This window comes from Uloborus diversus, chromosome 4 (genome assembly GCF_026930045.1).
Source record: "Uloborus diversus isolate 005 chromosome 4, Udiv.v.3.1, whole genome shotgun sequence".
NCBI lineage: Eukaryota > Metazoa > Arthropoda > Arachnida > Araneae > Uloboridae > Uloborus > Uloborus diversus.
The window spans coordinates 15,286,826-15,313,356 of NC_072734.1; the positions used below are offsets into that span (position 1 = coordinate 15,286,826).

The 26,531-nt window shown below is 35.7% G+C and overlaps 2 protein-coding genes across 2 annotated transcripts in view; one reads left to right on the forward strand and one right to left on the reverse strand.

Moving 5' to 3' along the window:
• The window catches only part of LOC129219854 (gastrula zinc finger protein XlCGF71.1-like), a 246,465-nt gene that overhangs the window by 91,205 nt on the left and 128,729 nt on the right, over positions 1–26,531 (forward strand). The gene's annotated exons all lie outside the window — the stretch shown is intronic.
• On the reverse strand, positions 249–25,707 carry LOC129221461 (guanosine-3',5'-bis(diphosphate) 3'-pyrophosphohydrolase MESH1-like). The gene is made up of 3 exons (XM_054855941.1): positions 25,472–25,707; positions 12,110–12,165; positions 249–627 (listed from the first exon to the last, which is right to left on the reverse strand). Exons 1-3 carry the CDS (start codon positions 25,602–25,604, stop codon positions 253–255), a joined length of 564 nt encoding a protein of 187 aa, XP_054711916.1. The 5' UTR covers positions 25,605–25,707; the 3' UTR covers positions 249–252.

Consider the following 26,531-nt stretch of genomic DNA (forward strand, 5'->3'; position numbering starts at 1 on the left):
GAGTAGACAGTTTTAAGAGGGCCATTGATCTTCACTGGGGATTGTAAATTGACTAGGACCAGTCTAGCTGGGCCCAGAGCCTGTTGCTGGTCATCACTTTTGTATTTGTATTTGTATTGCATTAATATTAATTTTATGGATGAGTTTGCAAATTTGGCAACATTGTCCTTTTTCTTTGTTTGGAGGAGTGGGGTAGGGTTACTGTTGAAAAAAAAAAACTAACAGAAAAATACCTTTACTGATTGCAATTTTTTAAAAGATATTTATTCCCTTTTCATTGAAAATAACTTTCAACTTTTCTTCCAGCGCTTCATTAGTACCTTTAAGATGCTTTACTACTTCAGCAGCCCATAGAAAGTATTCAGTTACTCGCTCTGCGCTCCATCCTTTGGGCGTTGATCTATTAAGATCACGTAAATTATAAAGCTTATCAGCAAGCTTCACTAATTTGGCCTCATGCGATCGTGTTGGCGCATGTGTGACTTGAAGGGCTTTTCGAACTGCTTTAGGTTGAGATTTATCGTCAGTAACTTCAGAGACTATCTCTCTTACTCTTTTCCCAAACAACTCTTCAATTTCTTCAAATGTTGTTTCTGTATCTTCTACAGTATCATGTAATAGTGCAGCCTGTAAAAAAAAATTGTTATAAGTAATCTTTATACATAAAGGTCTAAGCTCTGTCCGGATGTCCGGGGTAAACGTCAAAACTACTGGACGGATTTCAACCATTTTTTCACCATTGATAGCTACATAATCGGGGAACAACTTAGTCTATAATTTATTGATAAAAAACTCAGTTTAAGAACGTCGTGATCGAAAGCGGTAAATTTCATGTCATTTCCATATCAAATGATTAGAGATTAAACCCATTGTTTCGAAAATTCGTAGCCTAACAACAGCAACATTAAAAGTAATCATAATGTAAATTTTGAATCAAGGCCTCTCTGGAGCAAGCATGACATTGCTTTCTTAGGAATTGCATCCTCATCTTTATACATAAAGGACTAATCTCTGTCCGGATGTCCGGGGTAAACTTCAAAACTACTGGAGGGATTTTAACCATTTTTTCACCATTGATAGCTACATAAACGGGGAACAACTTAGGCTATAATTTGTTCCTTAAAAACTTAGTTTTCAAAAGTTATGGTGGAAAACAGCAAATTTCATGTAATTTCCCCATTGAATGATTAGATATAAAATCCATTGTTAGGTAAATTCGTTGCCTAACAACAGGAATGTTAAAAGTAATCACAATGTAAAATGTGAATCAAGGCCTCTCTGGAGCAAGCATGACATTTATTGCTTTCTTAGGAGTTGCATCCTTATCTTTGTGCATAAAGGTCTAATCTCTGTCCGGATGTCCGGGGTAAACATCAAAACTACTGGAGGGATTTTAACCATTTTTTCACCATAGATAGCTACATAATCGGGGAACAACTTAGGCTATAATTTGTTCCTTAAAAACTTAGATTTCAAAGTTATGGTGGAAAACAGCAAATTTCATGTAATTTCCCCATTGAATGATTAAATATAAAATCCATTGTTGGGTAAATTCATTGCCTAACAACAGGAATGTTAAAAGTAATCACAATGTAAAATTTGAATCAAGGCCTCTCTGGAGCAAGCATGACATTTATTGCTTTCTTAGGAGTTGCATCCTTATCTTTATACATAAAGTTCTAAGCTCTGTCCGGATGTCCGGGGTAAACGTCAAAACTACTGGACGGATTTCAACCATTTTTTCACCATAGATAGCTACATCACCATATATAGAGTAAAGAAATATACATAGAGAGGCCCCGTCTATGGTAAGAAGGAGATGAAATTGAAGCCGGAATTGTGGGTTACAGTGGTGCAATGATTAGCGGGGTTATGATAACGTCATCATTTCGCGAGTATAGTTTTCACCAATCTCGCAAAGAGACCGTATAAAGTAGCTGGCGGATTGGTTTGAATTTTAATTCATGTATTAATACAATTTCAAAAACGTGCTCCATAAACTTGCAACAATATCTAAGTTTAAATTAACAACCAATTGAAATTCAGTAATGGAATGTTTGGAATCAAGATCATCAAGAATCAACATAAAACCCTTTTTTACAAAAATTCGTTGCCTAACAACAGCAATATTAAAAGTAATTGTAATGAAAATTTTGAATCAAGGCTTCTCCAGAGCAAACGTGAGTTTAAAGTCATTTAAACATTTGGAAACTCTACGTTTCGCACCCTGAGGGTAGGAGAGCTTTAGTTCAGAGTTAAAGCTTATAGTAGAGAGCTTTTTTTTCTTCTTCTGTGTGCGTGTGTGTACTATTTAATTAAATGAAGCGCACGGTTTTTTTAGTGATCTTTGTTTTTGTTAGTTCATATTTTGTAAATTCTTCAAAATTTTAATATGCTTAAATTCGTGCTTTCGCTTCTAAATGAATATTCGTTGGTTCTTTACACTTATTGCTATTTTACTTTACAAATACAAATACAAATGTGACGACCAGCAACAGGCTCTGGGCCCAGCTAGGCTGGTCCTAGTCAATTAATTAGTCCCCAATGAAGATCAATGGCCCTCTTAAAGGTATCCACTCCCTTGCTCATTACCGCCTCTTCCGGTAAGCTATTCCAAGTGCCCACGACCCTGCTAAAGTAGTAGTTTTTCCTGATTTCCAAGTTAGCCTGAGATTTAAATAGCTTAAAACAATGACCCCTTGTCCTGCTTTCCCCGCAAAAATTTAATCCATTTACATCTTTCATTTTGATAAATTTAAATAACTGAATCATGTCCCCTCTGACTCTCCTTTGCTCCAGGCTATACATGTTAAGCCTATTAAGTCTGGTATCATAATCTAAATCGGAGAGTCCCCTTATTAATTTAGTTACCCTTCTTTGAACCCTTTCCAATACAAAAATATCTTTCTTCAGATAAGGCGACCAAAACTGAACAGCATACTCCAAATGAGGTCTTACTAAACTCCTATATAAAGGCAGAAGAACTTTCTTAGATTTGTTTGAAATAGATCTATTGATGAACCCAAGCATTTTGTTGGCTTTGTTACTAGCAATACTGCACTGCTGACTAAACTTGAAGTCCTGATTTATAAAGACACCCAGATCCATAACATTTTCTGCCTGATTTATGACTGAACCCTGTAAACAATATCTCATACGCTTATTTCCATGACCTAAGTGTAGCACTTGACATTTCCCTACATTAACTGCCATACCCCATTTATCTGCCCACTTAGTAATATGATCTAAATCCTCTTGCAGCTGTTTTACTTGTTCTTCATTTTCGACAATCGCCATAACTTTTACATCGTCAGCAAAACAATTCATGCTTCCAGAAATATTTTCATTGATGTCATTCATAAATATAATAAACAAAAGGGGCCCTAAAACTGATCCCTGAGGAACCCCACTTAAAACATCACTCCAATTAGAATGATTTCCTCTTACAACTACTCTTTGCTTCCTACCAGTAAGCCAATTTCTAACCCAAAGTAAAGTTTTTCCTCCTATTCCAATGTCAGCTAACTTGCTGAGAAGAGCAACATGCGGTACCTTGTCAAAAGCTTTTTGAAAATCAATATAAACAACATCCACACATTTTTTGTTATCTAAAGCTAAGGTAACCTTGTCGTAGAAATGCAATAAATTAGTAGTACAGGATTTACCTTTCCTGAAACCATACTGCAAACTAGTCAACAGACTATTAGTCTCTAAGAACATCATGATCTTAATCTTGATCAAAGTTTCGAAAATCTTACAAATCACCGAAGTCAAACTTACAGGTCTATAATTCCCAGCAATACCTTTAGACCCCTTCTTGAAGAGTGGCGTTATGTTAGCCAGCTTCCAGTCCTCTGGCACCGTCCCCGAGTTATAAGAAGCATTGAAAATATTCAAAATAACATCCACTAATTCCTCTGCACATTCAACTAAAATTTTTGGATAAATATTATCTGGTCCCGGAGCTTTAGTTGCTTTAATCTTTTTCAAATGAAATAAAACCTCCTCCCTGGAAAATACGAAATCCTCAAGCTGTATAATAGCTTGTGTCTTGTTAGTGTCAACTGTTGAGATACAGTTATCGTTAAACACACTGGAAAAAAAGTTATTTAGAACATTTGCAATATCCCTATCGTTTTGGATTAAATTTCCATACTCATCAACCAAAGGCCCAATTTGACTGTTTCGAGCTTTCCCAGAATTAGCGTAAGCAAAAAACCTCTTTGGGTTCCCATCAATGTCATCTGCCAGCCTTTGCTCCAATTCCCTTTTCTGAATCCGTACCAAATACTTAAAATTTCGCCTTGCCTTACCATACTGGAGCCTCTCCGCACTCTGACCAGTTTCTTTAAACTTACGAAAAGTGGCTTGCTTATAATTAAGAGCTTCTTTAGTCTCCCTGGAGAACCACATGGGCCAAATTTTGGTACTAACACCTTTTCTCCTAAATGGAACATAGTCCCCAACGGTATTAGCAAGTTTATCCTTAAATTCCGTCCACTGCTGATCTACGTCGCTATTTTCCAACCCTGACGAAAAAACCTCTTTCAAGCTCTGCCTAAGTGCAACAAAATCGGTGTTTCTGAAATTGGGCACAAACCTAAAATTATCATTTTTGCACACTTCAAATTTAACCCGGAACCTAATGCTGTTATGATCACTATCTCCAATATGCTCCCCTACACTCAACCCCTGAACAAAACTACCAATGTCACAAAAAACTAGATCCAAAATGGCCTCCTCTCGAGTTCCCTGAGTTACAACTTGATCTAAGAAACAGTCACCAATTACTTTTAAAAATTCCTCTTCTTTGCCATTACCAGGATAAAAATTATTCCAATCAATACCCGGAAAATTGAAATCCCCCATTATGATAACGGATCCCTTACTGGACATGTCACTAATAATACGGTACATCTGTTCATCTTGTCCCTGGTTTGAATTAGGTGGCCTATAAATGTTTCCAAAGCGTAGCTTTTTGCCCTTACTGCTCATCAACTCCAGCCAAACCATATCAATATCAGTAGGCTTATCATTTATGACCAATTCATTGCAAATAAAATTGTCTCTAACATAAAATAACACCCCACCACCTCTTTTACCTACTCTATCCTGTCTGAACAAATTATACCCAGCAATATGTAACAACTCTGCATCACATTCGGTAGCCCATGTCTCTGTAATTCCAATAACATCCAACTTCTCATCCATAACTATGCTTTTCAATTCATCCATCTTGTTCCTAATACTGCGAGCATTGGTATAGAAAACTTTAAGCATGCCTAAGTTGCTTTTATTTAACACCCTGAAATTTCCTAAATTACAATTGTTAACATTACTACTCTTGTTCGTCACTTTATTTCCATTTCTAGCAATACCCAAAAAAATTTCATTCTCACGATACCTGATGCTTGAACCATGCCCCCCATTCCAACTTAGTTTTTTGACTCCGAAGCCCTTAAAATAAATCCACTAACCATTTTGACCCCTGTAGAGCTCAGATGCAGGCCATCCCTAGCAATCCAATCCCGTTTACAATGACTCCATACATCAATGAACCTGATATTGCGCTTTTCGCAAATTGACTTCAGTAGCAAGTTCATACACCTCGCACGTTGATTTAGCCAGCTCCTATGCACTCCATACCTGGGAAGCAAACCAACCACTTGGACATTCGTCGAAAAGCTGCTTGCTTTATCCAACAGGGATTCCCATTCTCTAGAAAACTCCTCATTTTTACTGTGGCCTACATCATTTGTTCCCACCCACAAAGTAACCATGTCCTCCTTATTCAATACTCCCTTCTTTTATGGATAAGGAAGAAGCTTGATTTTTAATCACGTCAAAGCGGTGTGTTTTGAGTTCTTTGAGTTAAAACAGAAAACGAAAGAAAGTAGCGATTGTTTCTTACAATTATTACTGACCCAGGCAACGCCGGGTACATTTGCTAGTATTATATAAGTTGTTGCAGAAAAATTTTCTTTCGTCTTTAACCAAATTTTTGTAAACAACTGATGTAGAAAAAAAAATTTATTTTTATGTCTATTCACACAAAAATATAAGGGGATGCAAGTCTTTTTTTCAAAGTAAATCATTAAAACTGTGAGGTCCTTTTTAACTGCACCTTGAAACAAAAACTTAAGAAATAAACAAACACCTTTTTCCAAAAATGTAGCTGGTAATCAACAACGTTTTGACACACAAAATTAATTTTAATCTGCTAATTTTGTACGTCAAAACGTTGTTGATTACCAGCTAAAAAACTTAACTTCTTAGGAATAACTTTTAAGAACAATTGGATGAATCTCATGTAGTTTTTTTTTGGTGATACTTAAAAGCAACTTTTATTATGTTGAAAAATATAAAAAGAAGAAAAGGAAAGAAAAACAACCCTTATCTGTATCAAATAAAAAAAACATAATTTCTTAAATCTTGAGACAAACACTTAGGTAAAAATGCATGATGGTTGGAACTTCTTAATAGCAGCACACTGTGCAATCCATCTCCAACAATGTGTAAGAAGTCCCAGGACAACTGTACCACTGCCGGTTCTGTTAAAAGTTTGAATGGAGCGGCCTACACAAGCAAGAATCTCTGGAACAGTTTTGAAGTGATTCTGACAAAGTGGTTCTTTCCATCTTTAGTTAATGCTACTTACAAATACAAATACAAAAGTGACGACCAGCAACAGGCTCTGGGCCCAGCTAGACTGGTCCTAGTCAATTTACAATCCCCAGTGAAGATCAATGGCCCTCTTAAAACTGTCTACTCCTTTGCTCATTACCACCTCTTCCGGTAAGCTGTTCCAAGGTTCCACTACCCTGCTAAAATAATAATTTTTCCTAATATCCATGTTAGCCTGAGATTTAAATAGCTTAAAACAATGACCCCTTGTCCTGTTTTCAGTGCTAAACTTTAGCCCCGTAACATCTTTCGTTTTAATAAATTTAAACAGCTGAATCATGTCCCCTCGGTCTCTTCTTTGCTCAAGACTGTACATTTTTAGCCTTCTAAGCCTGGAATCATAATCTAAGTGAGAAAGTCCACTTATTAGCCTTGTAGCCCGCCTTTGAACCCTTTCCAATACATTAATGTCTTTCTTAAGATAAGGAGACCAAAACTGAACAGCATGCTCCAAATGGGGTCTTACCAAACTTCTATATAAGGGCAGAAGAACTTCTTTAGATTTATTTGAAAGCAACATGCTTAAAATATTTATGATGCCATGTTTACTGATTGGTTTTTGTAGTCTAAATTAATAATGTCTAGTTAAAGTTTGGAAAAAAATATATATACTTTAAATTATTTAATATTAACAATGCCACTATTTGTTAAATTGTTTATATACCATTCCACACCAGGTATGTAAACTAGCTTTATGCTAATATTGTGTCAAGGTAGTGCATTGACTTTCAAATTTCAATTTAATAATATGATTGGCACAATATAGCCTTTTGCCAAAAAACCCAATAGAACCAACAAATACTATGATTAATTTTTTCAATTTTTTGAGAAATGCCACTATTATTGACAGTATGTGCTTATATTATCTTTTTTTTTCTTAATTAAAATTGCATAGTTTAATTTGAAAAATATTTATGCCAAAACTGTGTTTAACAAACTAATTTAGTGATAACTGTTTAAGAAAATAAATTGCTTAACTATACAATTTTTCCCTCCAGTATTTCATTCCAGTTCTTGACAGTATTGTTCAGCTATGAAAACTGGGTACATATTTCTTATTTTGTTTCAATGATAATTTTTTTACAACTCATTTGTTTATTAGTTACAAAAAAAAAACAAAACAAAAAAAAAAAAAACACTTACACATAGTCTAAATATAAACACTATCAATGGATATTGTTTCTCGAAATATTTTTTAATGAATAAAGGTATGATATATGCAATGAAAATAAAGGATAAAGGTAGTCGGAATGAATGAAATCTAAAGCTATTAAATGATATGGAGTGAAGTTGAAAAATGAATTCACAAAATGTCATATTTTTTTCAGTTTAAATATAAGTCAAATTTAAATCTCTTACAAATAGAACCATAAAGAAAACTATTAGATGATTCAAATATTTTCTGTACTATGCTTTTGTCACACAATTATCTCCATGAGGTTGTAGGCATCTAACTTTCATTTTTTCGGAGGTTTGTATTTAGGCTTTGCTTGAGTAATCCGTGTGCATCTTTTCTAGTTATTGGGTTCTCTACAACTAAAGGAGAAAATATTTGTGATGATGTATTTTTCCAATTCTTTTTTAGCTTCCGGAACAAAACATTCCACTGGTTTGCTGTGAATGTTATTGATTAGTGCTTCTTTTGGAAATCTTTTAATTAGATAAACTTTAACGCCATCAAAATATTCAAGCATTTCTTTAGGACAAGGCCTCCTTCAAAGGCCAAAATTCAGGGCGAGGCCCCTTTCATTAGAGCATACAGATACTTGTAGTTTGTGTTTAATTGAACTTAAATTAGAAGAATCCACAACTATAAATAAAAATAGCACTATTTCAAAAATCAAATTTTACAGGCAGAAATCAATGGGTATCAAAGCGATAAAAACTAAAAATTGAGCATTGAATTAACAGGAAGAGTGAGGGTGCTTTAATTTGCACAATTTTGATACATTGGGTTTAATTTTTGATAGTTGGAGTCGAAAATCAGGTTCAGCATCAAGCTTGCTTCAGTATTTATTTTTGGTGGCTGTGTTGCATAGGTTGAAAATCCAGATTCACATAGGAAGTTGTAGAAAATGGAAGAACACTTCTTTGCTTTTCCTACAAGAGGTTGGTATTTTTGTTTTCCGAAGCAAACCAAAAATGGGAGAAAGTATCCTGGAAGATAGATTTCAAGGTGCAGTAGGTTATGTCTATCAAACATTCATACAGGGCCGATCCTAGCAGGTGTGCAGAGTGTGCGCCGCACAAGGGCGGCCAAAGCAAGGGGCGGCCGCAGGCCGCATCATATAGTTCTTATAATCAAGCAAAATTCCTCAAGAATTTCTCACAAGATAACTTATAATAAGTAGAAAAAAATATGCTGATTTTTAAATGTTCAATTGTCAAAGTATGTGTCGATTTCCCAACAGCATAGCATAGTTTTAGAAAAATAGAATGTTAGGGAACATTGTGTTGGTTTATTGTCCATTAATATCTACTCTTAACACACATGCTTCATTTGGTTGCAAAGTTTGTGACAGAACCGGTAATCAGGCATGGATACAGGGGAGGGGAAAGGCCCCCTTCTGAAGCATGAAATGGTGCCGTCTAAAAGGAGCACCGAGGGCGGCCACTAATGTTTACTCCCTAAGCTCTTATAGACCTAAACAATGAAGACATATTTTATTTATTAAAAAAAAATCTATCCTGATTAGATACTCTCGCAAGCATTTCAAACAACAAACAATGTAACAAACTCTGTGTTTAACAATCGTGGATGCGTGGAGAGAAAGTGGAAAATTGCGACTCCCTTGAGAGTAACATATATGAATGACGAACTAAAATGTACTTTTCCCCCTTTGCGACAATTTTTCTGATTAAAATCTTGAATGAACTGCCCGGTTTCAGATCAGGTAGGAGGACAGCCCTTGCCCCGGGAAGTAAATTTAAATGTAGCTCCAAAACGAAGATATAAAAGGATGTCATGACCTGCTTGACGAAACTAAAGAAGTCTTAAAATAGCGTTTCTAGGACTTTACTTTCGGAAAATTTCTCTGGTTGAACCATCGATCTTAGGACCCAATTAAGTCTCTGATTCACCTCTTCCACCTTAACTTAATCAAACATAGCCTGTTAGCTCCAAAATTCAAAACGTGTTTTCAGACGACAGCCCTTCCTATCATCAAACGTCATATAAAATTGCTTTGGCATTTGTCGAAATTTTTATTTTGGAGGACCCCGAAATCCATTCGCAAACATTACTACCAAAGACAGCGTCTTTAGAGAAGCCCCTAATTCCACCCCCTCTTACTTAACGTATTGAAAAACAAACTAAAATTGCGTTTTCCAAACATCAGTTTCAAGAACTTTTGGGGAAAGACCCCGGATTCCCTTTTTCGCCAACGCAATCACTATGCCTGAAAATTTCGTTTTTAGACGGTTCCGTGGAGCTACACAGCTTTCTGCCTAAATTAACCTGAAATTGAGTTCACTTTCAAAAACACAGTTCGTGAGGGCACACTGAACCCCTGCCCGCTCTTAGTAACATGGTTATCAAACAGTGCTTAAAATACGATTTTGGGACTTATATTTCTAAAGAATTGCGGAGGAGAACTGCTAGGCTATGTAAACTTTTTACGGCGCTAAGGCATATCCATCAATCGTTGAGGTGAGGTGGAAAAAAGTCTATAGTTATATTTTTCAGATATTAATGTTGAAAAATATCCGAAAGATCCGTAGAAGCTTCCCAGTTTTGTTAACGTCACCAAAGATAATATAAAATTGCGATTTTCGAAATATCCGCTTAAGAGCCCCAAAATCCTTCCTTCCCAAAAATAGTCTATAATGGATTTCAGTTCCGTAAAATAGTTTGGTTCGGAATATTTTCACATTTACCCAATTGCTTTTAAATCTAGCCAAAAACGGTTTTTTGAAAAAATAGTGCAGAGAAATTACCGGAGGATAGCCGCCAGATCCCCTACCGTCACCAAAGACGGCCTAAATTTGTGTTTTAGACTTATATTTCGAAATCTTTCGATGGGAGACGATTGAGTCTTCCTCTTGCAATGTCAAAAAAGGTAACCCAAAATTGCGGGTTTAAAATTTCAGTTTTAGAGATTTTTCGGGAAGAATGCTGATCCTTCCTAAGCTACGGTCTTAAAAAATAGCTTCAAATTGATTTCAATTTTGAAAGAATTTTAGGAAAGAACTGCAACATTACTTTCACCTAAAGTCTCGAAAACGTTCCTAAAATTGCGATATTTGATGTCAATTTCGAAAATTTCTCCATGCGCCTTGAATATACTTAACTCTTTTGTCCTTGCAACCAAACACAACTAAAGATGAACTAAAAACATTTTTCATACGCCAATTTCGATAATTCCACCCCCCCCCCCCCGCTTCCCCTTCCTCCGTCCCTTCTCTGATGTCACCGAAGAAAGACTATAAAATGCGAAAAGTAACAACGTATAAAAAGCACAAATTCGCAGATGGTAATCTGCGAATTTGTGCTTTTTATACGTTGTTACTTTTCGTTTCTTTATAACAGCACAAAGGTTAGGATTTATTTATCTTACTATAAAATGCGTTTTTACAACTAGTAAATTTTGGTATCTATTACTTTCTTCAAAGATATAAATCGTACCTAAGGAGTTTCTTACTATAAAAAAATTTCTTCCTTTTTATAAGATCATTCTTCTGTCCCCCCCCCCCCTTTTTAAATTCGAACATGGTATATAAATTTAAAGAAATATTTACATAGACGTTAAAGATTAGTCAAAATATGCAAATTACTCTTGAGGGGCGGCACATTAGGCCTTTGCACACGCGCGGCCGACACCCTAGGATCGGCCCTGCATTCATATTCACATGACGACAGATTGCATGGTTTTGTCACAGCAGAAAACAGTTCGAATAAAGTCCTAGATGCAGGGCTTTAGGTTTGATGACTTATGCATGATCTTGAAGCACATAATCCTGAGATGTTGAGAAGTAGTGCTCAAAGAAACACTCTATACTTCGAGGGTGAAAACTCTTGTTCTCAAATGCAAAAAAAGTTTTCAATTATCATTTGCCATTAAAAATTTTTTTTTTTCAAAGTTTACAGCTGACCCCCTAAGAGTCGGTGGACCCCTTGGGGGTTTGAGAACCACAGTTTGGGAAGCCCTGTCTTAGGACATACAGGTACTTTTAACTCTGCCATCTGTATATGGTTTGTAGTGCTAAATTTCCTTCTGAATATTTTTTCATATTGATTTGAATGAAGATCAGGCCCTGATCTGCGTACCTACACTGAGCTTGATTAAGATCTTGAATATTCTAAGGTTATCTAGTTGACATCGTTTAAAAATATCTTCTAAAAGTCTCAAAGCAAACTATAAGGACTGCAATTTTCAGTGGTTTTGTTTTGAGAGATATGATTTTTAAATTCAAACTTAATATTCACCTGCAGAACAGTTGCATCATAAACACCACCTTCCATTGATAAAATATTGGCAACACCTGAAAAAAAAGTAGAAAATGAATCTTACATTTTATGAAAACAGTTCTCTTGTTTCATATACAGTTGCATAGAAAAAGGTCTGGTCTTCAAGTGTGGACTCCTCCCTTGAAGCTTAAAATTAAACACCTATAGTTAAAATTACTCCTCTTTAAGCAGAAAGTTACCACCCTTAAGCCAGGGCTAAGGCAGAACTGCATGCAATACACCGACAACCTAGTTATCACATTCAGAGACCACAATTTCGTCCTGTTATGGACTCATCAGTCAACCCTAGCGTCAATGACCTGAACCGTTTTGCGACTTTTATCATAATTTTTACACTTTTTTTTAACAAAGTCTTGGTAAAATTGCTTTTAATCCTTAATATTTACATTAATCTGAACAAAAGACAGTTATAACCACGTTTTCAGGATTTTTTTTTTTTTTTTTTGGGGGGGGGGAGTTTTTTAGCATTTAAGATTTTTATACCTATATTCAATAACCAGGTACCCGGGTACCCATTACACTGCACATCAAAAAATACCCCTTCAATATGCTTCTGACACCATTTTTGATGACTCTCATGTAAAATGAGCCCTTGAATCAAAACATGACCACCCCTTTCCTCCATCACTCCCCCCCCCCCCTTGATATCACAACCCTAAATGATATTCAGTTTTCGACAGTAACATAGCAATTATTTATAATCGATACGGAAAACAGCATTGTATTTACCATTAATATTCTTCTGAAGGGTTAGAGAAGTGTATAGCTCAAAAACATGAACGTTTGTAGCAAGTGAGGACACTCAGACGAGTACACCCCCCCCCCCCCCCCAAAAAAAAAAGTCTAAAAATCCTCACAAACGATTTTTTTTCTATAAAGGTTCGTCTTTCAATTTTTTCACTTATTTTCTTGGTGTAAAACCAAAGTATTGGACTCGCTTCCCATGCCTGAAAAATTATTCACGCAGTAAAAAAATAAAAATTAATAAACATTTGAAAACATAGCATGTTACATACGAGACACAATGCAGATCTTAGACACAATGAAGCTTTCCGTATTATTGGTATTTATTCAAATTACATTTACAGATATAATTAAGGTTTTAAATGAAATTAAGTGTATTCTCATAATATGGATTATATTTCAGAGGGGGCTACACCCATTGTTTATCACCATTCGATCAAATGCTTCCAAATTATCAAAACATTTGATAAATCGTGTCAACGATTTTGTTTTGTTAGAAAACAAAACAGTTGTGACTTTTGTTGTTCCATAGTAACTTTTGTTATATGATGTGAAGTGGAAAACAATATTATGTTTTTTTCTCTTTTTGTTGATTTACGAACATATTGTTACATCGTCAGTGATACCGAATTAGGAACTTTGTGTCTCTCGATATGTAGACAATATTTCAGTTGGAATATATGATTTGCCTTTTTTTTTAAATTTGAATATACCTACGAATGTCAGACGGCATGACAGCAGAGGTTGAGCAAATGACAGTGAGGATAAAAATTGCAGATAATATTTTTCGATGCAACGGGCCACATATATGAGCTTCACAGGCGCCATTTGGTCTGCACTCCGTAAGTTAAACTTCACTGGAATAAATAAATAAAATACTACGAATTCACTATAAAATACCAAAGCGTAAAACCTGATATATCTCATATTTCAAAGAAACTGGAGAAACACATTTTTTTCTAACAGACCATTTAGCATGAAATGTAAACATAAAATGCTGGAAAAACACTAAGCCATTTCATTTTTTGGTAAAAACAGGATACACACATGAAGAGATGTCAGAAAAAAAATTATTTTCCTGCTCTAAATCTTCGAAATTCAAAATGGGTACCCAGTTATTGAGAGTAAGGGAAAACATTGGTCATTGATGCTAGTGTTAATAGTGAAAAACCAAGCTGGAGGCAGATGACATCTCATTGAATCATTTGATAAGTGTTTTTTTACTATAATTTTTCATTATTACTGTCTAGTTTTAGGTTTTTTTACTTCACTTTATCATGTAATTTAGTTTTATTGTGTTTTGGGGGCTCATTTTTGCTGTTATTGTATTCTTGAAGTGTTTTTGCATTTTTTGGAGCTAAGCCTAACATGTGGTGATCTCCTGGTTTTTGGTCTTGTGTGCTTTATTGGGTGTAGCAACTCTGTTTATTTACTGCTGTTTTTAGTATTTATTCTGTGTTTTTTTGCATTTTTATCTTACTGTTTTGCCTTTTGGAACATATTCACTGAGTAGAAATGGGTGTTATATGCATTATGAAAGAGGTAAAGAGTGGGAAGGGGGACAGGTGGATCTCTTGTGATTTATGTCATATGTTCTGCCTGTATAAGGGGGAAAATGAGTCTGTTTTTGAAGAGGATTATATTTGCACTAAATGTGCTGAACTCTCAGACTTAAGACTTAAGATGCTAGTTTTGGAAGCCCAGTTAGCATTAGGGTGTAAGCCAGTTGTAGAGGGTATAAATGTTCCAGAGATTCAGGGGGAAGTTTCAAATGAGGAGTTAGATTGGGAAACTAAGGGTGTAATTTTGGGGGACTCTATGGTAAGGGAGGTGGGTAACACAGTTGGGAGAGTAAAGCGTAAGGTGGCTAGGTGTTGTTTACCAGGGGCTCGGGTAAAAGACATTAATATGGTTGCTGAAAAGAAGGGAGTATTGAATAAGGAGGACATGGTTACTTTGTGGGTGGGAACAAATGATGTAGGCCACAGTAAAAATGAGGAGTTTTCTAGGGAATGGGAATCCCTGTTGGATAAAGCAACCAGCTTTTCGACGAATGTCCAAGTGGTTGGTTTGCTTCCCAGGTATGGAGTGCATAGGAGCTGGCTAAATCAACGTGCGAGGTGTATGAACTTGCTACTGAAGTCAATTTGCGAAAAGCGCAGTATCAGGTTCATTGATGTATGGAGTCACTGTAAACGGGATTGGATTGCTAGGGATGGCCTGCATCTGAGCTCTACAGGGGTCAAAATGGTTAGTGGATTAATTTTAAGGGCTTCGGAGTCAAAAAACTAAGTTGGAATGGGGGGCATGGTTCAAGCACCAGGTATCGAGAGAATGAAATGTTTTTGGGTATTGCTAGAAATGGAAATAAAGTGACAAACAAGAGTAGTAATGTTATTAATTGTAATTTAGGAAATTTCAGGGTGTTAAATAAAAGCAACTTAGGCATGCTTAAAGTTTTCTATACCAATGCTTGCAGTATTAGGAACAAGATGGATGAATTGAAAAGCATAGTTATGGATGAGAAGTTGGATGTTATCGGAATTACAGAGACATGGGCTACCGAATCTGATGCAGAGTTATTACATATTGCTGGGTATAATTTATTCAGACAGGATAGAGTAGGTAAAAGAGGTGGTGGGGTTTTATTTTATGTTAGAGACAATTTTATTTGCAATGAATTGGTCATAAATGATAAGCCTACTGATATTGATATGGTTTGGCTGGAGTTGATGAGCAGTAAGGGCATAAAGCTACGCTTTGGAAACATTTATAGGCCACCTAATTCAAACCAGGGACAAGATGAACAGATGTACCGTATTATTAGTGACATGTCTAGTAAGGGATCCGTTATCATAATGGGGGATTTCAATTTTCCGGGTATTGATTGGAATAATTTTTATCCTGGTAATGGCAAAGAAGAGGAATTTTTAAAAGTAATTGGTGACTGTTTCTTAGATCAAGTTGTAACTCAGGGAACTCGAGAGGAGGCCATTTTGGATCTAGTTTTTTGTGACATAGGTAGTTTTGTTCAGGGGTTGAGTGTAGGGGAGCATATTGGAGATAGTGATCATAACAGCATTAGGTTCCGGGTTAAATTTGAAGTGTGCAAAGATGATAATTTTAGGTTTGTGCCCAATTTCAGAAATACCAATTTTGTTGCACTTAGGCAGAGCTTGAAAGAGGTTTTTTTGTCAGGGTTGGAAAATAACGACGTAGATCAGCAGTGGACGGAATTTAAGGATAAACTTGCTAAAACCGTTGGGGACTATGTTCCATTTAGGAGAAAAGGTGTTAGTACCAAAATTTGGCCCATGTGGTTCTCCAGGGAGACTAAAGTAGCTCTTAATTATAAGCAAGCCACTTTTCGTAAGTTTAAAGAAACTGGTCAGAGTGCGGAGAGGCTCCAGTATGGTAAGGCAAGGCGAAATTTTAAGTATTTGGTACGGATTCAGAAAAGGGAATTGGAGCAAAGGCTGGCAGATGACATTGATGGGAACCCTAAGAGGTTTTTTGCTTACGCTAATTCTGGGAAAGCTCGAAACAGTCAAATTGGGCCTTTGGTTGATGAGCATGGAAATTTAATCCAAAACGATAGGGATATTGCAAATGTTCTAAATAACTTTTTTTCCAGTGTGTTTAACGATAACTGTATCTCAACAGTTGACACTAACAAGACACAAGCTATTATACAGCTTGAGGATTTTGTATTTTCCAGGGAGGAGGTTTTATTTCATTTGAAAAAGATTAAAGCAACTAAAGCTCCGGGACCAGATAATATTTATCCAAAAATTTTAGTTGAATGTGCAGAGGAATTAGTGGATGTTATTTTGAATATTTTCAATGCTTCTTATAACTCGGGGACGGTGCCAGAGGACTGGAAGCTGGCTAACATAACGCCACTCTTCAAGAAGGGGTCTAAAGGTATTGCTGGGAATTATAGACCTGTAAGTTTGACTTCGGTGATTTGTAAGATTTTCGAAACTTTGATCAAAATTAAGATCATGATGTTCTTAGAGACTAATAGTCTGTTGACTAGTTTGCAGTATGGTTTCAGGAAAGGTAAATCCTGTACTACTAATTTATTGCATTTCTACGACAAGGTTACCTCAGCTTTAGATAACAAAAAATGTGTGGATGTTGTTTATATTGATTTTCAAAAAGCTTTTGACAAGGTACCGCATGTTGCTCTTCTCAGCAAGTTAGCTGACATTGGAATAGGAGGAAAAACTTTACTTTGGGTTAGAAATTGGCTTACTGGTAGGAAGCAAAGAGTAGTTGTGAGAGGAAATCATTCTAATTGGAGTGATGTTTTAAGTGGGGTTCCTCAGGGATCAGTTTTAGGGCCTCTTTTGTTTATTATATTTATGAATGACATCAATGAAAATATTTCTGGAAGCATGAATTGTTTTGCTGACGATGTAAAAGTTATGGGGATTGTCGAAAATGAAGAACAAGTAAAACAGCTGCAAGAGGATTTAGATCATATTACTAAGTGGGCAGATAAATGGGGTATGGCAGTTAATGTAGGGAAATGTCAAGTGCTACACTTAGGTCATGGAAATAAGCGTATGAGATATCGTTTACAGGGTTCAGTCATAAATCAGGCAGAAAATGTTATGGATCTGGGTGTCTTTATAAATCAGGACTTCAAGTTTAGTCAACAGTGCAGTATTGCTAGTAACAAAGCCAACAAAATGCTTGGGTTCATCAATAGATCTATTTCAAACAAATCTAAGAAAGTTCTTCTGCCTTTATATAGGAGTTTAGTAAGACCTCATTTGGAGTATGCTGTTCAGTTTTGGTCGCCTTATCTGAAGAAAGATATTTTTGTATTGGAAAGGGTTCAAAGAAGGGTAACTAAATTAGTAAGGGGACTCTCAGATTTAGATTATGATACCAGACTTAATAGGCTTAACATGTATAGCCTGGAGCAAAGGAGAGTCAGAGGGGACATGATTCAGTTATTTAAATTTATCAAAATGAAAGATGTAAATGGATTAAATTTTTGCGGGGAAAGCAGGACAAGGGGTCATTGTTTTAAGCTATTTAAATCTCAGGCTAACTTGGAAATCAGGAAAAACTACTACTTTAGCAGGGTTGTGGGCACTTGGAATAGCTTACCGGAAGAGGCGGTAATGAGCAAGGGAGTGGATAGCTTTAAGAGGGCCATTGATCTTCATTGGGGACTAATTAATTGACTAGGACCAGCCTAGCTGGGCCCAGTGCCTGTTGCTGGTCGTCACATTTGTATTTGTATTTGTATTTGTATTTGAAGCTGGAAGTTCCAAAAACTGGTTGATAAAGTAAATTTATCTCACCAACAAGAATTCACAGCCCTGGTGCAGTTTAACTCGTGAATTGAAGGCAAAGCTTGGGTATTAAGCAATAAGTTGCCTTCTTTAAGGGCTAAGGCAGAATATATGCAATGTAGCAACAGCCCGGTTTTCACATCCAGAGACTGAAGTTTCATCCTGACTCGGGGATCTTAGGGCAAAACTGCATGTAAATATATTAATTTTCCAAAGCCAGGAGGAGGAGGGAGGCAATTGACCCCTCAAATGATGAGCCTGCTTAAAGCAACAAACATAGCCTAAAACTATTTCAGAAACTGCAATTAGAAAATGAGAAATTACTAGGGCAAATCCCCCAAAACTTTTTTTTTTCGGTTACAGCATGCTGTAACAAACTTCTAAATGAAGGCTAGGGAGCTGTTAACATAGTGAGAAAATTTTTCATGGTGGGGATCCTGATTTATTTGGCACACTGGTATGTATATTGCTGTGAGCAGATAAACTGCAATATCTACAAAAATGAGTTTTTGAGATATTTGAAGAAATGTGTTTTTGATTTCCTGCAAACAATGGCAAAATGTTAAATTTGATTCTCCTTGTGCTCTTTATTTTCAGCGTAAACCTGATGAACAAGTTTGAACAATAAGTAACTTGAGTAAATTAGATGACAAAAATGAAAATTTTGCAGATACTGCTGTTTATCTTCCCAGGGCAGTATGCAGCAGGGATGGCCTGCCTTGCCGGGACGTGTCCCGGTGCGCCCTTCACCAAAGTGCCCCCACCAGAAAAAGGAAAAAAAGTTTTTTTTAGTAATTTACAAAAAAGAAAAGAAAAAGGTCTTCTTGGGGAGCCAAAAAGCCTCCACAAGGGCGGCGTCAAAATTTTGCAATAACGTCACAAATAAATGGGCATTTAAATAATGGAAACTTTCAATGTTTCGCAACGCCCCTAGAGGGCAAAATCTTGCACTAGACTCATTCGATTATCGGCTCTTCCCAGGCAAAACTACTACTATTCATATGAATGTATTAGGGGCGTATAGACGTAAGGCTCCAGGTAATGATATTCCCAAAATGTGCACCTCCTAGAGGAGCCATGAAGCCTCTGTCTCCGCCACGAAATTTTGCAATAACGTCACAAATAATTAGGGAATTATTAATAATGAAACTTTTCAATATTTTGCTGTGGACTAAGATGGAAAAATCTTGCATTAAAGAATTGGCTCTATTCACTGCATTTAAAAGAATGTTAAAAGAATTTTCCTGGAGAAACCTCAGCCCACATCCGTGAAGCTTTGGGATATGTCATGCATTAGGGACGTGATTCAGTAGGAGTAGGGTTCGGACAGAAGGTTCAAAACTAAAAGGTCCGCGAATAGAATATCCACATACGACGTACGTCCAAAAGATCCGACTGACAGAAGGTCCAGCGGACATAAGTTCCATGGATAGAAGGTCCCAATTTTGGGCAGCTAGGGCACTAGGTCAAGTTTTCTGAGCAGGCTGAGCATAAGGTCCGGATTTTGAAGTTTAACCTTTGCCTCAAACTAATTTTGTTAAATGTTAAATTTTATTTACATTGATTTAGTGAAACCCGACTGGCAATTTTCCGCAAAATATTTTCCCTGGAGAGCCATAATGCATCTACAGGGGGGCTGTGGGATAATGAAGTAGTGTAGCAAGTATAGTTATTATTAACAAAGTTTTTAATAATTTTACATTTTTCGCGGTCTCGTTTTTAACTTTCTGAAGTCCGGACTTGGATCGGGCACAGTACCCTTCAAAAGCACAAGACTGATCATATATTTTTTTCAAAAACATTTTATATTATTTAAGAGAAGAAACGAACGCTCCTTGGGAAAATGAGAATGTTGTGAAAAAACTTCATTTATTTTAAGAAGAACCTTAAAACTAAATTTTTTGATAGATACAGATTATTGCTCAGTTAATCACGTTCCACACCTCTTCTATTTTTTTTATTTCCCAACCCCTCCCATCTTTCTTTTCTTTTCCCCTGGACTTCAAAAATAAGAAAATCCTCAAAATGCTACGCTTTGGATGCCCCCCTCTCTCAGCCAAACTCATTAAAAGAGCTTCTCAAATCTCGTTTCGAGGCCTCCGTGGTAGAAGCTTCGTCTTCTAAGCCGGAGGTCCTGGGTTTGATTCCCGCCGGTGCCCTGGGTGTTATTTCCTTCTCTTGTGTTGTAAATCTTTCCTGTGTGTATCCTCAGGCGCTTGGCATGCAGTCATCTATATATGTGAAGCTGTTTAGCTTCAAAATAAAATTTTAAAAAAAGGAAAAAAACTTGTTTCCAGGGGTTCAATTTTGCAATATTTCCAGGGGGAAGAAGTACCAAACACCACCCCTTCTAACAACATCGAAAGACTTTCTTTGGAGCTGCAATTTTGAAAAAATTTCAGAGCTCCTAACTTTACCTTTATGGTGTACAGTCGCGTCCTAATACTTGTATTTCAGAAAACTTTCGGAAAAAGGTCTGGCGTCTCGAACCCCTCCTTTAATATCATCCAAATCGGCAACATTTGGATTTTTAAAAACGACAATTTGTTGAGGTGCTTAACGCGTAGTCCTCTTTAAATAGCTAATGTTCCTGTATGAAATCTGAAACTGAAAAAAACTATAATTCCAAAATAATTAGGGTGGAGAACTTTAAACCCTCACCCAAGCGTCACTGAATATCGCATAGAAGCTTCGTTTTTTAGGACTTCAATTTCGAAATGTTTTTTGGGGAGAGCTCCTTGTCCCGTAATCATCAAAGTTTGTCGGTAATTGCGTTTTGGAACTTCAATATCGAAAAATTGGGGTGAGGGTGATTGATTTCACTGTATTTTCAAAAACAAAAATCGATCGAAGTCAGCGCCGAAGTCCCATGCCTTACTCTATTGTCAAAACATATCGCCTATAATAACATTTTTAAGACTTCAGTTTCTTAAACTTTCCCCAGAAGGTCCCCTGGAACTTTCCACTGTCAAACCGTCAGAAACCATCTAAAAGACATAAACTTTACCATCAGCATCTCCAGAAACTATGTAGCTAAAAATGAAGGGGAAGAAAATAGGAATCTGTTATGTTTTTTAAATACAGTCGAACTCGATTAAGCAAACTCTTCAAATCAATTCGCAAATACCGTAGTTTGCCTTATCGGAAAAATAGTAAAAACTAAACAGTAGGTCAATTGAAGTTCATCTTACCAGGAAACATCACGAGTACAGTAATCATGAAAAAAGTTAAAAATGGTCGCATTCGAAAGAGTATCTTTAGAAAAAAATTTGACCCAAATATTGTGTGCCCTCGTCCTTTTGTTTTTGAGATATGAGGGGTCAAAGTCTATCGAAATCTTACGAAAATGCGCCAAATTTAAAGACTTGGCAAGAAATGGAAAATACCATGTGATTTCATCGCCTGCATCTAGCAAGACTCTCATTCCCATTTCTGGTCATCTGCAAAGCGCGTAAACGATGTTCCGAATTAACCCTTTACTTGTGTGTGTAAAATTAAAAAGTAACTATGAAGCCTATGAAATGGAAACTAGAGAGCTTTATCCAGAGGAGCTACAACTTTATAACGAAATTGAACGTAGAATTTAACTTTGTAATCGTGATAATAATGCATTTCAAAATTTAAGTGCATTTCAAGTGTGTTTTACTTAACTAATTTAAGTTTGTACTCTTGTTATGAAATGTGTTGTGAGTAATTAATAATTATGTACAAGGACTAATATGAATAAGTAAAAAAAAAACATGCTTATTAAAGCTTATATATTGAAAATAAAATGGATAGTTTTTGATGTTGAAAGAAAATGATCATGGATTGTAGTATCCCAGCTCTTATTTATTTTTTCAAAAGTTATCATTCATGAAGTTTTATTGTCTGACCACTGCTAGCGAAAATGTTTAATTTTTAATTTAAAATCGAAAAAAATAATAATTAAAAAAAGAAAACAACGGATAGTAAATGTCAAAAATTTGCACAGCAAAACTAACGATGTCGGAAATTACTTCATAACAGATTCTTATCAAAAATTTTATAGTCGACAATCATTACAACAACCCCTGTAGTTCGAAAAAGTCTGTCACTGCAACTGAAAGTCGCTATAACGTAAATGCACATCATATTGCATGTTATTTAATCATTTTCAAAAATACCTAAGTCACTTTTACCAATTATGTTTCACGTTAAAAGGGAATTCAAATAGATCGAAATAAAAATTAATACAGTTTTTTTTTTTTTATTTGACTTGTTAGAGGGCTTACACATAACTTGAAAACGATACACATAACGAAAAACACACTGGAAATAACTGACAGAAATAGTTTTTTTTTTAATTTGAGAACACGGTTTGAAATCTTTAAAAATGTCGTTTTCTTCGTATTTAGATACTGTTGAAGACTTCAGACTTACGACTTTTCAAAAAAAAAAAAAAAAAGACTTTAAAGTGTGTTTACCGTTTCTCTACGTTATCATATTTTTTTCAAAACAGTTTCATCATCGAATAAACTCTTTCAGTGGAAATATTTCACCCGCAGAAGCATAAAAGTTTTAAACATCAGTTTTTTAACAGTCTTAAGAATAACAAAAAAGTTTAAACTTTGAACGGTATATTCAAATGTATTCAGTTAATACGTTCTATTGGACGCTAAAATATCACATCTGTGGAATTTTAAACGAGATTTTGTGCTTGAACCCTATGACAGATCGGTCGCAGTAATAGGAGGTCGTTCTTGTTGACTGCAGTTAGGAGCGCACTGGTGGGAGGCCACTGTGACCTCCCAAAAATTTTCCTTATTCGACAAAGTTCGTCTGACAGTTTGGCAAATTAGAGGACATAATTACAATTTTTTAACACCCAAAAGTCACTTTTCATACATTATTATTTGCGCATACTCGTATTTTATCGCTCATCAAAATTTGAATTTTCTTTCGGTAAATTGAGAGTTTTTGCTTTCCCAAAAGTTTAAGCTCGGGGAACCTCTCACTGCAGTATATTTTAATTTGCCCCGTGCCATGGTAGTCACCCCGAGTAAAGAATTAATGCGATATTTCTCACGCGCTTTGGTGGTGACCAAATATGGAAGTGAAATGTCTTGTCAGATGCAGATGTTGAATTCCTCGCCGTACCTTCATTTCTGAACAAAACTCGCTAAATTTGGCGACTTTACTAAAAATTTCGGCAAATTTTAAGACATCATATTTCGATAATGTGGTCACGAGGGCACGTAGTTTCAGTGCCATAAACATGTTTTCCAATGCTCTTTCGAATGCCACCAATTTGGAATTTTTTTGAATTTCCTTGATCGTGATGTTTCCTGGTTAGGACTACAATCACCTCTCTCTGCCTAATAACTTTTGGTGAAATAGTCCTATTTAAATTAAATTGTTTTACATTTGTAAGATCTTGGTCAGGGATACCCTAGCTTTATGTTTCACTTTTTGATTAGATTTTAAAAAAATATATTAACAGTTAAAAAACTTAACATTTGAGACAGTAGAAAAATTTGAATCCCATATGAATTCTTGAAGAGATACATTTATGCAGAAAATGTACAAGAAGGAATTTTTAGTTTGATTATTTCAATAGGAAGCAGGCCCAGAGCCAGATTAAGATATTGGGAGAAAAAAAATATCTGAAACACAATTATACGTAATTTGTGAACCACACAAAACATATTAGAAAATACATTTGATTAATGACTTATGTATGAAATTAAGCAATCATAATAATTAACTAGTATGTTGTGGCCATCACGAAACTTTCTTCTATATTTTTCCTTTTTCTGATCCCTCCCCATGCTTGACGAGGAAGCAATATTCCTAACAAAAACAAAATTACACATGCAAAAACTTGACGACCCTCCCAATGTCTGAATTATTGCAAAAGCAAAGCAAAGAGCGAAAATTGAAAGTTATTTTAAAAGCCTTGCTTGAATTAATTACAAATATTTTATTTGTTAACAAACATAAGATGGCAACAGTTAAAAATTTTAAATCATTGAGATAATATTTCCTATCATTTCCATACAATTAAAATCACGAGAAATACGCAGACGACAATCTATTACGATTTATCTTTCTTATTGTTGCATTAATAAAAATATTTTTATTCGCAAAAAAAAAAAAAAAAAATCAACACCTCTTGAAGCGATCGGCGTCAAAATAGAACCAAAGCCTGTTTACATATGGATTCACATATATTCCAAATTTCAACCAGAACGTAGCATTACTTCTTGAGATAGGGCACTCAAAATGGAAAAAAAGAACGAGTGTTTGCGCTACCCCCCTTTTTAGCTGTTGACACAAAAATAAAATCAGTTCTTATACCCACTAAGGGCTACTTGCCGATAAATTTTTCTTTCATTCCGTTCATTATTTCTTGAGATACAGCAGTCACAATTGACGACAAAAAACGTTCTATAGCTCAACCCCCGTTTGAGTTATTGACACCAAAATTGAATCAGCACCTGTTCCTGTTAATACCAACATATGGACCAAATTTTGTTTGATTCCGCCAGTTACTTCCTGAGGAATAGCAAGCACGCGTAACTCGAAAAACGTCCCATTGCTCCACCCCCCTTGGAGGAATTCGCGCCAAAAACTAATGGGCACAAGTTCACATAGGGGCACATATGTGTACAAAATTTCGTTCGATTTCATGCGGTAGTTTTTGTTGTAGAGCGGCCACAAAAAACTGGTCACACACAGACGTGACACACATACATACACACACACATACATACATACACACACACATACACACACACACACAGACAGACAGACATTTTCCAAAAATGGTCGAAATGGACTCAGCGCACCTCAAAACGTACGAATCCGTCAAAATTCGAAAATTTGCACGAATCCAATACTTTCTTCTATATATTAGATATAGAAGAAAGTAAAAAAAGGGGGAAAATCAAATGGGGCTTCATGAGGATGATGTCAACTAAAGCTCGAGTGTTGTCTTCAGAACCGCTGATAATCAGGATTTTTTTTTTCTTAGGACTTATTACTTTTCCTAGAGAACTTTATATTTAACACTGCAAAATGCAACGGTGAAAGACATAAATAAAAATGAAATAAATGAAGCTTTGTTTACAGTTGAACCTTTAACAACAATCTGTGAAGCCCGCTTATAGCGAAGTTGAAGGGACGAAATAAAAATTCCGTTTATTTGTCAAGGATGTTCGATTCATAATAACGTGTAAACGATCGCATGTAATTGAAATATACTTTGTTTTGAAATAACTATAAAATCAGATCGGGTCCGAACCTATGGGATGGTTAATGTAAGGTGTTTCTTCTATATCTTTTCGTTTTTGATTTTTGTGTTTAATTGCGGCAAAATTAGCCGCTTTAATGACCGCAGCAAGTTCATTTTCATCTGCCCTAAATTTTTGTTCCATTAATGAATTTTAATTATGTATACGTTGGCACGGATTATGACAAAAACGCGTGGGACACGATTGTTTTTTTTTAATGAAAAATCGTGAAAACCACGTGCATGCATGCAAGCGAATCGGAGAAAAAGCGGTGGCGGTTGTTGGGTGTTTCCTTTAAATAAAAACAAAAGAGGAAAAAAAAAATCTACGACTAAAAATTGCAACAATAATGTGAAGAAACATCACGGGGAAAAAAAGAAATTTTTTTAGATGTGCTGAAATTTTTTTGGATAAATGTGTCCTTTAAAGGTTTTTGATGCCATTTTTAAAACACCAAAATTGAAGCAGATTTTGTTGCCAGAGTTGCCGCTGAAATGGAATGGAAGTGTTTTGGCTGTTTTTGTGTACATGTGTGTATTACATCCAACTTGAACTTTTAATAATGTTATACAATGTGATATGATTTTATGAATACCAAGGAAATTGGTTTTGAGTATAGAAATGGACAATGTGAATTTACTTGTTGGAGTTAAGCTTTGCTGTAAAATGGATGAAGTTTTCCACTATGAGCGACAATGATCAATTATGGTATGTGTCAATTTTGCTTACATTGTTACCGTCAAAGTTGGCTTATTTCTAAGTTTTGTAATCTTTTTTTTTGTTTTTCTCAAATAAGATAAAAACACCTGTCCTCGATATTGTACTGAAAGTTGGCTGGTTCGATAAATTATAAACCGCGAAGTGCCATGATTCAAATAAGTGGTACTCCGTAAATGGTACTAAAGCAGACACAAATTATAACATACCCTTTATTAAAATGGTTATCAGCTTTGTAGACAGTATCAGGACGAGGAGCCTTAACCTGATCAGACAAAAAAAGGTTCCTTATGTCTGTTATAAAGTTTTTTGTCTTAAAATGTTTATTTTCTCAATATCACGTAGTAGAGCGAA